Source organism: Vulpes vulpes, chromosome 6, assembly GCF_048418805.1.
Source record: "Vulpes vulpes isolate BD-2025 chromosome 6, VulVul3, whole genome shotgun sequence".
NCBI lineage: Eukaryota > Metazoa > Chordata > Mammalia > Carnivora > Canidae > Vulpes > Vulpes vulpes.
The window spans coordinates 64728805-64744869 of record NC_132785.1 but is presented as its reverse complement, the minus strand read 5'-3'; the positions used below and the strand labels follow the sequence as shown (position 1 = coordinate 64744869).

At 38.4% G+C, this 16065-nt stretch overlaps 1 protein-coding gene across 1 annotated transcript in view; it reads right to left on the bottom strand.

Moving 5' to 3' along the window:
• Window positions 1-16065, bottom strand: part of RNF212B (ring finger protein 212B) — a 34607-nt gene that overhangs the window by 6052 nt on the left and 12490 nt on the right. Inside the window, exons 5-11 of the mRNA XM_026007532.2 lie at window positions 6689-6804; window positions 5990-6050; window positions 5237-5265; window positions 4147-4193; window positions 3885-3927; window positions 3673-3733; window positions 2668-2716 (exon numbers count right to left, since the gene is read on the bottom strand). Coding sequence (XP_025863317.1) covers window positions 2668-2716; window positions 3673-3733; window positions 3885-3927; window positions 4147-4193; window positions 5237-5265; window positions 5990-6050; window positions 6689-6804 — 406 coding nt within the window. The remainder of the gene's footprint in view (window positions 1-2667; window positions 2717-3672; window positions 3734-3884; window positions 3928-4146; window positions 4194-5236; window positions 5266-5989; window positions 6051-6688; window positions 6805-16065) is intronic.

Genomic DNA, 16065 nt, shown 5'->3' with positions numbered 1-16065 from the left:
ACTAGAAAATATTTAACACAAAAGAAGGGATAATGGAGGAAGTAAGGAACAAAACAGACATAAGACATATAGAAAACAACTAGCAAATGTCAGAAATCTTTCCTTAACAGTTATTACATTAAATATAAATGTACTAAACTCTCTAATTAAAAGGCAGAAACTGGCAGAATGAAGAACAAAAAGATCCAACTATACACTATCTACAAAAGACTCACTTTAAATTCAAAGACACTTATAGGTTGAAAGTAAAAAAAAAAAAAAGGAAAAAATATTCCATGTAAACAAGTAAACAAAAGAGAGTGGACTAATGTCAGACAAATGCACTTTAAGACAAAATCATTACTAGAGACAAAGGTCAAAATGATAAAATGGTCAAGCCATCAAGAGGATATTATACTTATATATGCACCTAATAACAAAGTCCTAAAATACATGAAGCAAAAACTAACAGAATTGAAGAGAAATGGAGGGAAACTATTGGACTTCAATACCCTACTTTCAATAATGAATGGAACAACTAGGCAGAAGATCAGCAATGGAATAGAAGATTTGAACAACATTATATACCAACTAAACCTAACAGACTTCTTTAGAACACTCCAACCAACAACAGCAGAACACAGTTTCTTCTCAAGTGTACATGGAGCATTCCCCAGGATAAACCATCTGTTAGGCCATACATTTCAAAGTATCTAAATTATACAAAGTATTTTATCCAACTGCAATGAAATGAAATTAAAAGTAACAGGAGGAAATTGGGGAAAATTCAATATATTTTGATATTAAACAACACTGGTTCAAAGAAAAAAATCACAAAAGACATTAGAAAATACCTTGAACAAATGAAAACAGAGCTAGAAAATACTTAACCAGGGATCCCTGGGTGGCTCAGCGGTTTGGCGCTGGCCTTTGGCCCAGGGCATGATCTTGGAGTCCCACATCAGGTTCCCTGCATGGAGCCTGCTTCTCCCTCTGCCTGTGTCTCTGCACCCCCCCACCCCCGTGTGTGTTTGTCTTTCATGAATAAATAAAATCTAAAAAGAAAATACTTAACCTTATAGGACACAATGAAAGAGGCACTTAGAGTGAAATTTATAACTGAAAAGGTCTACATAAAAAATGCAGATCTCAGGCAGCCCCGGTGGCGCAGCGGTTTAGCACCGCCTGCAGCCCAGGGTGTGATCCTGGGGACCCTGAATCGGGTCCCGAGTCCGCGTAGGGCTCCCTGCATGGAGCCTGCTTCTCCCTCTCCCTCTGCCTGTGCCTCTGCCCCCGTCTCTCTCTGTGTCTCTATGAATAAATAAATAAATCTTTTTAAAAAAATGCAGATCTCTAATCAATAATCCAACCTTTTGTCTTAAGAAACTAAAACTAAACTCAAAAGAAGCAGAAGGAAATAAATAAAAGGTAGAGCAGAAATAAATGAAATAGAGAACAGGGCAGCCCGGGTGGCTCAGTGGTTTAGTGCCACCTTCAGCCCAGGGTATGGTCCTGGAGACCGCGGGATCAAGTCCCACGTCAGGCTCCCTGCATAGAGCCTGTTTCTCCCTCTGCCTGTGTCTGTGCCTCTCTCTGTCTCTGTGTCTCTCACGAATAAATTAATTAAATCTTTAAAAAAAAAAAAAAAAAAGAAATAGAGAACAACAACAACAACAAAAAAACAGAGAAAATCAACAAAACCAAAAGCAGGTCCTTTGAAATGTTCAACTAGATTGGCTAGTCTTCAGCCAGGCTGTTCAAGAAAAAAAAAAATAAAAGCTTCAAATAACTAAAATCAGAAATAAAAGAATATTACGATTAACCTGATAAATTCTCTAGAACTTCTACATTTTTCAAAAGGTGAATATGAAAGAATTGGAGGGAAAATATTGGTGATTTTCAAAAATGGTTATCCAGAAAGAAATGTGTAAATTTCACAACTGCTTCTTGTGAAAGAAAGGGAAATCTTCTCTGATTAAGCATTCTCTATGGATTGGCAAATACCCTCCCTTGAAAAAAGTAATAACAAAAATAGTTCTAAGAGAAAAGAGACAAGAAACTAAGTGGGTATTCTTCACTGGATATTCTTCAATGAATATTTTTCATTCTTCAATGAATATTTTTCAGTTTAATACACACTGAAGCCTGATACCCTTCAGGCTAATAACGTAAGTGGCGTCTAGTTAACTTTCCTTTTAGACCTAACTTCTACTGCCATCTTGTGGTAATTTTAAAAATCCAAATTTATTTTACTCAAGTTCTCCATCTCTTGACCAAGGGTTTCCAATGACTTTCTATTGCTCAAAAAAAGTTTTTCCTTATCAGTTTGAGAACAGGAATATCATTATTTGAAAAGCAGTAATATGGGGCACTTGGGTGGCTCAGTGGCTGAAGCATCTGCCTTTGGTTTGGGTTGTGATCCTGGAGTCCTGGGATTGAGTCTCACATTGGGCTCCCTACATGGAGCCTGCTTCTCCCTCTGCCGGTGTCTCTGTCTCTCTCTTTGTGTGTGTCTCTCATGAATAAATAAATAAAATCCTTTAAAAAAATGAAAAGTAGTAATATATCTCTGGATACCTGAAATCAGTGTCTGGAAAAAAATGGCATTATATTATGCATAAAAAATGTATAATAGCATTATATTTGCAGAGAAAATATTGGTTTCTGACCCTTTTATCCCCTTCTCACCAATATAAGAGTCCCTGGGAGTGCTTCTTCCCTGCAGGCCTCTGGCTCCCTGATGGACAAATAACAAATACCAATTAATAAATATATCCCATTCTCTGGCTTCCATATTCTTTTTTTTTTTTTTAGATTTTATTTATTTATTCATGAGAGACAGAGAGAGAGAGAGGCGCAGACACAGGCAGGGGGAGAAGCAGGCTCCATGCAGGGAGCCCCACGCACGGACCATATCCCAGGTCTCCAGGATCACACCCTGGGCCGAAGGTGGCACTAAACCGCTGAGCCACCCAGGCATCCCTGGCTTCCATATTCTTTTTCTATATCTACACATTGAAGCGTATGTTGTTCTGCCAGAATAGGCATGCTCATCCAAGAAGGATACTTTATTACTTCCAAAATGAATTTTTAAAAATATTTTATTTTATTTGAGAGGGAGTGAGAGGAAAAGGTAGAGAATATCTGAAGCAGCCTCCACATTGAGTACAGGACCATGCGTGGGGCTTGATCCCACAACCAGGAGATCATGATCCAAGCCGAAACCAAGAGTTGGACGCTCAACCAACTGAGCCACCGATGCAACCCCCCAAGATGAATTATCACTGTTAATTCAGTCACTGAACATTTCTACTACTTTCCCATTTATTCTGTGTTAGCTTTTTTTTTTAAAGACTTATTTATTTGAAAAGAGAGAGAGTGGGGGAGGGGCAGAGGGAGGGAATCTTTAAAGCACACTCCCTGTTGAGCATGGAGTGCAATGCAGGGCTCAATCCCATGATCCGTGAGATCATGAGATCATGAGTTGAGTTCAACCGACTGAGCCACTGAGGCACCCCTCTCCGTGTTAGCTTCTAACATCAGGTCTTCATTGCCAAAAGAAAAGACAGTCCAGGCATGGCATTGGATAATTTATACCAAAACCAATATAGACATAATATTCTTGCCTGACATCTTTGCCTTCAATTAACATTAGAAATCTTAATCTGGGAAGAGAAGATAAATATTACTTACTGCTCCCAAGCTACTGAAGCCAGATACTCTGTAAGGGATAGACTCCGCTGAGGAGGATCGACTGTATAAGGGAGACAAAAGAAAAACAAACCTGATGTGAAACCTGACATAGACCTAAAGTCTCTTCAATCCCTACTTCTGCCATATCTAGGTATTTATTTATCTTCCAACTTTTGCCAGTTTTCATGTGGGTGTATAGGCTTCCTACTCACCTGACCACCTGGCTGCTATGCTGAGAACTGGGTCGTGGAGTGACTGAAAGAGAATCAAGGGAGCAATGAAGAGCTGCCATCCATGTCATGGCCCTGCCTTGCCTAGCCAATTGGTCACATGTGGACATCTGGTTGTATGATCTTCTCATATCATATACAATATTAGGAAAATCACATTACAGTCTTTGAGAGGAAACTATCTTCTATATGGGAAAAGGAAATTTATCTCACACAGATATTTGGGGGAGAAAATGTTCTCTACCTGACTGTGATGGAGAAGTAATGCCCACTGGTCGAGGTGTGGCTGACCTGTAAGAGAAAAAAAAAAAAAAAGTGGCAGCTCTAAGCAGAAGTTAAGTGCCCCTGAGAGAATCAACAGACCACTGTGGGGTTTTGTTTGTTTGTTTGTTTGTTTTTAAGATTTTATTTACTTATTCAAGAGAGGCACAAAGAGAGAGGCAGAGACATGCCCTGAGCCAAAGGCAGACGCCCAACCACTGAGCCACCCAGGCATCCCAACAGACCACTGTTTAAAGAAGTAACAGCTTACTCTCTGAGCACAAATTGCTTACTATGAAGTATGACCCCAAAATATGGAGGCAAATATGAGACTCCTTGGCTCTTTAACTTCCTAAGTGAAACCTTCTCTTCTGCCTGTAAGTACTCTCAATTTTACATGTATCTATCCATTTATTCATACACTCATAAATCTATCATTCCCTCCTGCCATCCTCTCATCCATCTCTCCAACAAGCATTTATTAGTGTTTATACATCCTAGATCCTGAGATTACAAAGTAACTAGAATATAGTTTCTATCTTCGAAAGGTTCACAGGCTAGTTGGAGGGACAAAAGTAAAAGCAACGTTTAAGTGTTAATAGGTATATCAGAAGTACGGAAGTATGAAAGACCACCAGACTGTAACTTCTGTGAGTGCAGGAGCCATGTCTCTTAACCCATCAATACAGAGCTGAAGTAAAAAACATTTAATAGTTGGTAGGGTGCAGACTAACTGGTGATGTACACTCAACATGTAGCATGGTACCTGATAAACAATAGGCATTTAATATTTGCCAAATAAATGAATGATAGAACATCAAACTCTGCCTAATGATGTCTTGACGGAGGAAATGACACGTGAATTGAATTCTGAAGGGTGAGTTGGATTTCATAAGAATGAGCATTACATTCAAGATTTCACTTCCACACTTTTCAGTGAGTAACTGGAGAAGTAAAAGATACATTCATCAACCATTTCTTTCACCTTAGAGCCCACACAGGTGTTGCAGCCAAGAGCCAAGAGAGAACAGTAATTTTCAAACAGCACTAGTATGGGGCCTGATAAAACTGACCTGCTTCCTTGGTACCAATTTGGAGATTCCTGTAGGTGAGAAAAATGGAAGTGAAGGAAACTGCAGCTAGGATTAGGGTTCTAATCAATGAGTGTTACTTGCTAGATAACTAAGCTACAATGTCCTCTAGCTACAGTTGCTTAGATTCTCAGTAGGAGAAAAACTAGCAGCAATGATTCCCTAGGAAATTATTAGCTTTGATGTAATAAAAATTCAGTTCTTCATAAAAACACATTGGGAATCCTGAAGACTGATTTATGTGGGAAAATATGGAGAGTCTAATAGGGGAAAGAAAGGAAAATGATAGGATAAAATGTGATAAAATACTTACAGCAGGGGGATCAGTAAGAATGTCGTATAAACACAAAGAACATTCTTAAGAAGAAAGATAAATCTAGGAAATGGAGTTAGACTGGAGGAAGAGGAAGGGTCCTGAGGAGTCCTGGGACACTTGAAGAGAAATTTTAAGCTACAACAGATGTCTCTTCAATAAGAGAGTTTCTTCCCAAATGGTATGTCATGACTTACTGATATTCAAGAATGGGTTACCAGTGTGCTACATATTGATCATTTCAGTCCTCCTAGGTCTTTTGTGGCCTCGACCACTTATGACAGTGTACTTGTATAAATATTATCAGTTATTTATTCCACGTGTGGAAAAGGTTAGGAAACATTGTTCTATACAGTGTCTAGTCAGTTAGATGGGAACAGTAGGAGAGAAAATAATAGTAAGGAAAACCTGTTTCAATTTACCTTTAGAATGGCAAGACATTTCTTCAGTTCTCCATTCTCCTTCTTTAAGACTGACAGTTCTCTAGGCAAAAGATAGAAATAATCATCTCCAGCAGGTCAATGGGATACAAACTCTGATTTTTATTGTTGCTGATATCTGGTTAATGCTTACAAAGAGAGCTTGCCACTATACAAGGTATTTCTATCAAAGATCTAGGGATTCAGGAGACAGGGGTAGAGTTTGATGGCCAGAAGAATCAGATGGACAAAATAAGCCGTCACTAGGTATAATTTCAGATAAGTTTACAAAGAGTTCTATTTCCTCTCCACACCCATCCCTGGCCTGCAGCTGTCTGGAAACATCCATCAAGGATTCCATCTTTTGGCTGAAGATTTCCAAAATATACCCTCCTAGAGGTAACATTTCAAATGCTATCTCTCATCTTTATCACTCAAAAGCTATGCCTAGTTTCTCCAAAGAAGCAGTTTTTGACAGAAAAGTAGGAAAGCCATAAAGTAAGGTGGGCCCCTAGAGGGAAGAAAGAGAAAAACAAAATGGGGATTTTGTCCCCCTAGAGGGGACTAATAATTCTGTACCTGATTTACCCAAGACAAACATAAACACACATGCAGCAATGTTCAGGCTTTGCAACCATAAGGAAATAACTACAGCTTCTCTGAAAGAAAAAAAGCTCTCTGGCAATTGAATTTGTCACTTACTTTTCCTGGCTGGTCACTGTCTGCTGTGCCTCCTGCATGGCTGCTTCTAACTTTGTAATTCTATGCTTATAAAAGGCGATGAGGAGATCTGTTTGTTTCTTCTGGAAACGCCACACCTACCAGGGAAAAATAGTTGTTTGACATACACCCCCATAACTCCTCTCCCCTTTTAGTGACAAAGGGAAACCGTCAATTCATCTTTTAGTACTGATCATGTTCTTCCAAAGCATCTGGCCTAATTCAGGACTCATTCCCCAAAACTAGAGGATATGGCACTAGAGAAAACCAAAGTTTCTCATTTCCAGGACAATGACTTTTTAATATTTTAATGAGAATATTCTGGCATGGTAGAATGGCCCTTTAAAAACATCATCTTTGGGGCACCTGGGTGGCTCAGTTGGTTGAGTGTCTGCCTTTGGCTCAGGTCATGATCCTAGGGTCATAGGATCAAGCCTCATGAGCCCCAAATCAGGTTTCCTGCTCAGCAGGGGGCCTGCTTCTCCCTCTCCCACTTCCCCCTGGGTTGTATTTTCTCCCCTTGTTAAACTAACAAACAAACAAACAAACATCATCTTTCATCTTGAGCAAGGAGAGTTATACCAAAAAATTTTTTCAAACTTAGAATTGGTTCTGACCTAACTTGTCTACTATTAGTCTGGACTTGAACTTCCACACTCCTAGCTAGTACAGAGCACTGGTAACCAGTGAGACACTCACACAGGAGCACTTGTAGGCTGTTTATGCCATTTCAGAAAAGGGCAGAGAAGCACGGAAGGAGATTACCTATTTCTGAATTTTATTTCTGGGCAAGGGCAAATAATTTTATCTTTTGCTTTGCTTTACCATTTGATATACTGATGTGCCTTTCAGGGCATTACTGAATCAGAGCAGAAGTTAATATTTAGAAAGTGTTTTAGCTTTGTCAGGCTCTACTTTTGAGTACACAGCAGTATTTATGTCTCATCTGCTTCCTCCCTACTCAGACTGTAAACCTTTTGTCTAAGGTCCTTCCCAGATCTTGGTACTTGTGTCATAAACTTTTTGTTCTCACCTAATTTGCAAGTTGTTTTTGCCACATTACTATAGAATTGTACTTAAAAGTTTAGATAGCTTCTAGCCTCTTTCCTTTTTACTCAAAAGCAAACTCACTAATTCTAGTCCCATGAGATTTCGTTATAGTCTTTAGGTTTTTTTTTTTTTTTAGATTTTATTTATTTATTCATGACAGACACGGGGTGGGGGAGGGGGGGCACAGACGCAGGCAGAGGGAGAAGCAAGCTCCATGCAGGGAGCCCGACATGGGATTCGATCCCAAGTCTCCAGGATCACGCTCTGGGCCTAAGGTGGCGCTCAGCTGCTGAGCCACCCGGGCTGCCCCTTCTTTAGTTTTTTTAAAAAGTGGTTGTTTTCATAAAAATAAAACGTACTCATTTTTAAAAATCTGAACAGTGCAGCTACAGAAAAAGTTACTCAGAATCCCAGGAGTTACATAAAGTGGCAAGGGACTGGGGAGCAGTAGATGCAATGTTTAGCCAAGAGACAATATCCAAACACCTTACCCCATTCTTGGGAGCAGTTTGCAGTGGAATTAAATTAGGATCAGGCTTGCGCCAAGAAAACCCAAATCCTTAGAGACCTGTCAAAGGTCCCACTGTCTCATTAAAAAATTGATCTTTTTAACTTACTGAACTCAGACCTCAAAAAGGATAAGGAAAAGATAAAGGGCAATCAGCAATCTCCTCTCGGAGCTAAAACACACTGACAGATGGCCATTTAGAAGGAACTAAACTTTAGAGAAAAAGAATTCCCCTTTTAAGTTCCTCCCTTTCCTATCTCAATAAAACCAATTTAAACTACTCTCCTAATTAGAGCACCCATGAGTACACATTACTGCCTTGTCTTTCTAGATCCTTTAGGAGGAAGAATTTACCCAATTTCTACTTAATTCAAATCAATAGCAAATTTGTCTAATTTCCAAATTTCCCCCACACCTCCAACTCCACCACCATGTGTTTTTTTGTCAGAGCTAAAATATCTTTTTTTAGATTTTAAAATTTTATTTATTTATTTATTTATTTATTTATTTATTTATTTATTTATGAGAGACACAGAAAGGCAGAGACATAGACAGAAGAAGAAGTAGGCTCCTCTCAGGGAGCCCAATGTGGGTCACCAAAGGCAGACACTCAATTGCTGAGCCACCAAGGTGGCCCAAGCCAAAAGAACTTTGATCTGTTTTTTTCTTTTATTGACTGAGAACTTCTTTTGCCTGTTCCCCTCCCAGACTTCTGCATACCTCACCCACCGTGTGAACAGAAAACAGATCCCCCTCTGGAACTCCACAGGTACAAAAGAGATTTTGAAGGGCCTTTTGCCTAGGCCTAGGCAGGCTTACTTACCTAAAAACTCAAATCCAAATCCTAGATCTGACCATTCCAAGAAGAGGAAAGAAAACAACCATTAGCAAGAAGCAGTGTTATAGGAGAGGAACAAGTGCTTTTGAAGATTGTATTTATTTATTCATGAGAGACACAGAGAGAGAGAGAGAGGCAGAGACATATGCAGAGAGAGAAGCAGGCTCCATTCAGGGAGCCGGATGTGGGACTCCCAGGACTCCAGGATCAAACCCTGAGCCAAAGGCAGACGCTCAATCACTGAGCCACCCAGGCGTCCCGAACAAGTGCTTTTGTCTGATGCTAGAGTACACGTTTAGCCTATTTCAAATACATCCCTCAAAGAAGATTCTAAAAACCTAACGCATTAATGAAATTCAGTATTTTAAAAATCTTGATTGTTAGCAAACTCATTATTCTGTTTCATTCAAATTCTTTAGTCTCATAAAAAAAAGTTGGCTTCTTTGTTTTTCCTAAAGAAGGACAAATTTTGCTTTTTTTTTTTTTTTTAAGATTTTATTTATTCATGAGAGACACACAGAGAGAAAGGCAGAGACACAGGCAGAGGGAGAAGCAGGCTTCCTGCAAGGAGAATTCCTCAATCCCGGATTCTGGGATCATGCCCTGAGCTGAAGGCAGACACCCAACTGCTGAGCCACCCAGGCATCCCTTGCTCACTTTTCTTTTTTAAGAACTGGGATTATTTTGTAAATATAATAGCACAAAGCAGATGATAATGAAAGAAGTTCTGTTGATAATAAATGCTGTCTGGATGATGCCAAGTATTAAATATTTATTTTATTGGAACAATGTATAAAACTACTAGATCCAGATTCCTTTCCTATATCTCCATACCAGGACCCGGTAAGGGTATCATGGTCCTCATGCTCTATAGATTCCCACTCCTTTTAGAACTGGTAACATGGAACATAACTATTTGCTGAAGACAGTACTTTAAAACTTCGGTTCTAAAATAGGCCCACTTAACAACAAAAGCCTGGAGATAGGGAGAAACCACTGAAAGATATTGAGAGAATCAGAATGGAAGAAAAAGAGGAGCTCAGTAGTTTATTATGGTAAGACATAGATATTTTGGCCCAATATGGGGTGTGCATTTTTCTGCCTTATTTTTTTTCTGCTTTTTTATTTATTTATTTATTTTTTAAAATTATTTATTTACTTATGATAGTCACACAGAGAGAGAAAGAGAGAGAGAGAGGCAAAGACACAGGCAGAGGGAGAAGCAGGCTCCATGCACCAGGAGCCCGACGTGGGATTCGATCCCGGGTCTCCAGGATCGCACCCTGGGCCAAATGCAGGCGCCAAACTGCTGCGCCACCCAGGGATCCCTGCTTTATTTTTTAAAAAAGGTTCCTGTTAAAAAAAAAAAAAAAAAAAAAGGTTCCTGTTTATAAAAATTGATGTATACTGTGGAAATGAATATTAGCTTAAGAAACTTTTTTGGATTTCCTAAGTCTTATTTTTAAATGTCAGAGGAGTTTTTTAGTTGAAGATTTATATTCCCATGCATTTTTTTATTCCCATGCAATTTTAATGTTTTGAACATTTGTAAAGAGGTTGCTAAGTTTAGAAATTTACTTCAAAGGTATTGGTAAACTCATTATCTACCTTTGACTCTAAAAACTTATTGGTTTGTCTTATCTATCTTTTTTTGGTCTTCTTTATCTTTTATGAAACTGACTCCCTCATTTCATAATATCTAAAGGTCTTAGTATTTTAAATTATATCTCAAGGTAATTATATAGTTGAAAAAAGGAAGTTTCTCTTTGTAGACGTATTCCACCTAAAAAAAATGAGATAGGAATGATAGAATTAAATAGCACTTTGCAGCTCCTAATGAATTAATGGGTCCATGTAAAAGTTCATCATTGGCTACCATCACACAAAACAAGAGATGGAAGACTGTTATGTACCTCTTGGTCGAGCACAACACTGCTATAAAATGGGCTTGACTCTCACCCACCCTTAATCAAATGATCTGATTAAGGAAATACAAAGCACAGACAAGTATTATTATCAAATGACTTGGGTACAATGAACAAAATCCAAACCGGGAACAATGCTATAGGACAAAAGACCATTTTCTTCAATAACAATAAAAAAAGGGGGACACCTGTGTGGCTCAGTTGGTTAAGCATCTGACTCTTGATTTCGGCTCAGGTCATGATCTCAAGTTCCTGAGATGGAGCCCTGCATTGGGCTCCGCACTAAGGGAGGAGCCTGCTTGAGATTCTCCCACTCCCTTTGCACATACTCTTTCTCTCTCTCAAATACGTAAATAAATCTTTTAAAAAATAGTAAAAAAGAAATGAGAGGAAACTTACAGTTAAATAGAAATTTAAGAGATATTAACCAAGTAAACTCTATGGACCTCACTGAAGCCAAATTCAAACAAAGTTTTAAAATAATTATGAAACAGCTGCAGAATTGTGAATGCTGGTTGATTACTTGATAAGATTGGGGGTTGTTATTTTAGTATGACATGGTTTTATTTAAGAAAAGAGTTCTCATCTTTTAGAGACACATTCTGAAATATTTACAGATTAAAATAATATAACATCTAGTTTTGGCTTCAAAATAGTCTGGAGTGGCTGGAAGTGTAGATAAATGAAGATTGGTTACAAGCTGATAATTGGGTGAAGTGGGGTGACAGGTATACTGAAGCAGAAACACTAAGATGGGTAATATGGGTTCTTGTCCTTTAGTAATTCATCACCAAACAGTACAAGACATTCAGACACGTGAAACAATAAATAAAACACAAAGTGATATGCAGAACAGAAGAAATATGTGTAAAGTATAGAAATAATGACTAAGAGTTAACTATTCGGGGGGCATCTGGGTGGCTCAGGTGGTTAAGTGTCTGAGTCTTCATTTTAGCTCAGGTCATGATCTCAGAGTGGTAGGCCCCTTGTCGGGTTCCACACTTAGAGGGGATTCTGTTTGAGGATTCTCTCCCTCTACCCCTCATCCCTCTCATTCTCTCTCTCTCTCTCTCTCTCCCTCTTTCTCTCAAATAAATAAATCTTTAAATTAAATGAGTTAACTATTCAGTCTTCAGAGTGTGGAAGTGAGACATCCAGGCATAGAGGTATGAAACTATATGCATAAAAGAACTGCAAAAAACTAAATCTTCCTTATAGATTAGGTAATAAATAGCCTACATAAGAATTTATGTTGGTATATAAGATGTGAGGTGGTCATTGTGAATGTGATTGGGGAAGTTAGGAGAAACCAGACCATTAGGAGAAGTAGGTGTCACTGAAAAATCTGAAACATAGCTGATAAAAAGCCACCAAAGGGTCTTGAAACATTCTGGATAGGAAAGCCACAGCAGCCCACCTGGTGGGAAGTTAAGTTGTGAGTTGCACAATTTTTTTTTATTTGTTTTAAGATTTTATACATCCATCCAAGAGAGTAGAGAAGAGAGAGGAAAGAGAGAGAGCATGATCAGGATAGGGAGGGGCAGAAGGAGAAGCAGACACCCCACTGAGCAGGATGCCAATACAGGGCTCCATCCCAAGATCTCAAGATCATAACCTGAGCCAAAGGCAGAGGCTCAACTGACTGAGCCACCCAGGTGCTTTTTGAGTTGCACAATTTGTGATCTCATACCACCACATCTTGCTCAGTAGTCATAAAAAAAAAAAAAAAAAACCCTCAGGTATACTGATTCAGAAGTCCTAAATATTGACAGATTACCTTCTACTTTTCGGGTAAAATAATCTTAGACCAAGTAAACCTTTCTTCAAAGGCATCATTGATTATCTCAGTTGTTCAATTTTTAAATTCAAGTAAGAGATGAAGAACTGGTCTGGTCTGTTGATGAGATCAGGCTTTGATCTGATTTTACTCAAATGGCATATATGGTAGTTACATATATGTTAGCAAAACAGATGACTTTAAAGTCAGCAAACTACTGACCATGGCCAGCTGCCTGTTTTTGTATATAAAGTTTACTGGAACACCATACCTGTTTGTTAACATACTGCCTATTGCTGTTTCTATACTAGCATAGCAGAGTTAAGTAGTTGCAACAGTAGTTGTATGGCCTGCAAAGCCTGAAATATTTACTGGCCTTTTTTTTTTTTTTTTTTTTAAAGAAGTAGCAGCTTTATTTTATTTTTATTTATTTATGATAGTCACAGAGAGATAGAGAGAGGCAGAGACACAGGCAGAGGGAGAAGCAGGCTCCATGCACCGGGAGCCCGACGTGGGATTCGATCCCGGGTCTCCAGGATCGCGCCCTGGGCCAAATGCAGGCGCCAAACCACTGCGCCACCCAGGGATCCCTATTTACTGGCCTTTTAAGAAAAAGTTTATCATGGTGCCTGGTGGCTCAGTTGATTGAGCATTCAACTCTTGATTTTGACTCAGGTCAAGATCTTAAGGCCTTAATCTCATGGGTTGTGAGATTGAGTCCCACATCAGGCTCTGCACTCTGCTGGGAATCTGCTTGAGGATTCTCTCCCTCTGCCCCTTCCCTCACTTGTGCATGCTCGAGCACACTCTATCTGTAAAGTAAATAAATCTTTTTTTTTTAAAGAAAAAGTTTAACAATCCTAACACTAAATTTATGAGAGTCTTTCTCTGTATACCATTTATGTCTTTTTCTCTGTATTTGTCTTTCTTTGTGGATCAATATCTTTCCCTCCTTTTCTATCAATCTCTATTTCTGACTTTTTAAAAATTAATTAATTTATTTATTTATGATAGTTACAGAGAGAGAGAGAGACAGAGACAGAGACAGAGAGAGAGAGGCAGCGACACAGGCAGAGGGAGAAGCAGGCTCCATGCACCGGGAGCCCGATGTGGGATTTGATCCTGGGTCTCCAGGATCGCGCCCTGGGCTAAAGGCAGGCGCTAAACCGCTGCACCACCCAGGGATTCCTCTATTTCTGACTTTATTCAATGTCCTCTTTTGTCTGCTCTTCCTATTTATATTTATTTAATGGACATCTGGGTTATCTGTTCTTAATTTTAAAAAGGATGGGCCCAGGGATGGATGGGTGGCTCAGCAGTTGAGCGTCTGGGAATTAGATTGAACACCTGCCTTCAGCTCAGGGCATGATCCCCAAGTTCTGGGATCAAGTCCCACATCTGGCTCCCTGCAGGGAGCCTGCTTCTCCTTCTGCCTATGTCTCTGCCTTCTCTCTGTGTCTCTCATGAATAAATAAATAAAATCTTTAAAAATAATAAAAAATAAAAAGGATGGGCCCAAAGAATGGGAGAAAATGTATGCAAAACATATATCTGGTAAGAGACTTGTACCTAGAACACATAAAGAACTCTTACAACTAATAATATAAAGGTAACCCAATTTAAAATGGGCAAAGGATCTAAATAGACATTACTTTAAAGAAGATATATAAATGGCCAGTAAGCACATGAAAAGATGCTCAACATCATTTGTCATCAGAGAAATCCAAATCAAAACCACAATAAGATATCACTTCACACCATTAGGATGGTTATAATCAAAAAGACAAATAAAAACAACAGTTGGTAAAGATGTGGAGATATCAAAACCCTCATACGCTGCAAGTAAGAATGTAAAATATTGCAGGCATTTGAGAAAATAGTTTGGCATTTCCTCAAAAAGTTAAACATAGAGTTACCATTTGACCCAGTAATTCAACTTCTACATATATATCCAAGAAAAATGAAAATATATGACCAAACAAAAACTTATACACAAATATTAATAGCAGAATTATTCAGAATAGGCAAAAAGTGGAAACAGCCTAAATATCTCTCAATTGATGAATGAATACGTGAAATGTATACACTTCTATATAATGCAATACTACTTGGTCATAAAAATGAGTGAAGTACTAATGAAATCTTTTTTTTTTCATTTTAAGTTTTTATTTAATGAAATCTTAATACATGCTACAACATGGACAAACCTTAGAAACATTATGCTTAGGTGAAAGCAGTCACAACAGATCACATATTGTAAAATGCCATATTTATGAAATGTCCCAAACAGGCAAACCTATAGGGATAGAAAGTAAATTAGTGATTGCCTAGGGCTGGGGAAGGTGGAGAAGATTTGGGAAGTGCCTGCTAATGAATACAGAGTTTTTTCTGGGGTAAAAAAAACTGTTCTAAAATTAGGTTGTAGTGACTGCGTAATTATGTGAATATACTAAAAATGCTGAAATGCATACTTCAAAAGGGTGAAATTGGTATGTAAAGTATATGTCTATAAAGTTGTTATTTAAAAGATAGGCAGGGGACACCTGGGTAGCTCAGCGGTTGAGTGTCTGCCTTTGGCTCAGGGCATGATCCCGGAGTTCCAGGACTGAGTCCCACATTGGGCTCCCTGTGTGGAGCCCACTTCTCCCTCTCCCTGTGTCTCTGCCTCTCTCTCTGTATCTCTCATGAATAAATAAATAAAATCTTTAAAAAAATAAAAATAAAGCTAAGCAAGTATTTTATACTTCCCTTTGGAAACAATTTAAAAATACAAACTTTTTATTTATATGACCTTTAACTATTTTCCTGCAGGTTTGTGACCTTCCATAATCTATTATGAGTTTTCCACATTATTCTTTAAACTAATATAGTACTTTACAGCTTTCAGAATGCTTTCATAGCATTATTTCATTGGATCTTTATAAGAATTAAGATGAGTATTATTGTTTCACATTACATGTGAAGGAGTATGAATGATTCAAAGAAAGTTACAAGCTAGCAAGCAGATTTACTTTCGATATTTCTACTTCAATAATTTTCCCAGTATTACTGCTTTACCATATCCCCTTATACTATATTACAGGAAAACCTCAACAGGAAAGATTATTTTATTCATTCTTTCAAAAAATACTTATTGAATCCTACTATGTTCCTGGTCAGGAGTCTATATAGAAGATGAATAAAATTAATACTGCCCCTATTCTCATGTGATGACGCAGATGAGCAAGCAAAATTTTAATATAATATGGCAATATGATAAGT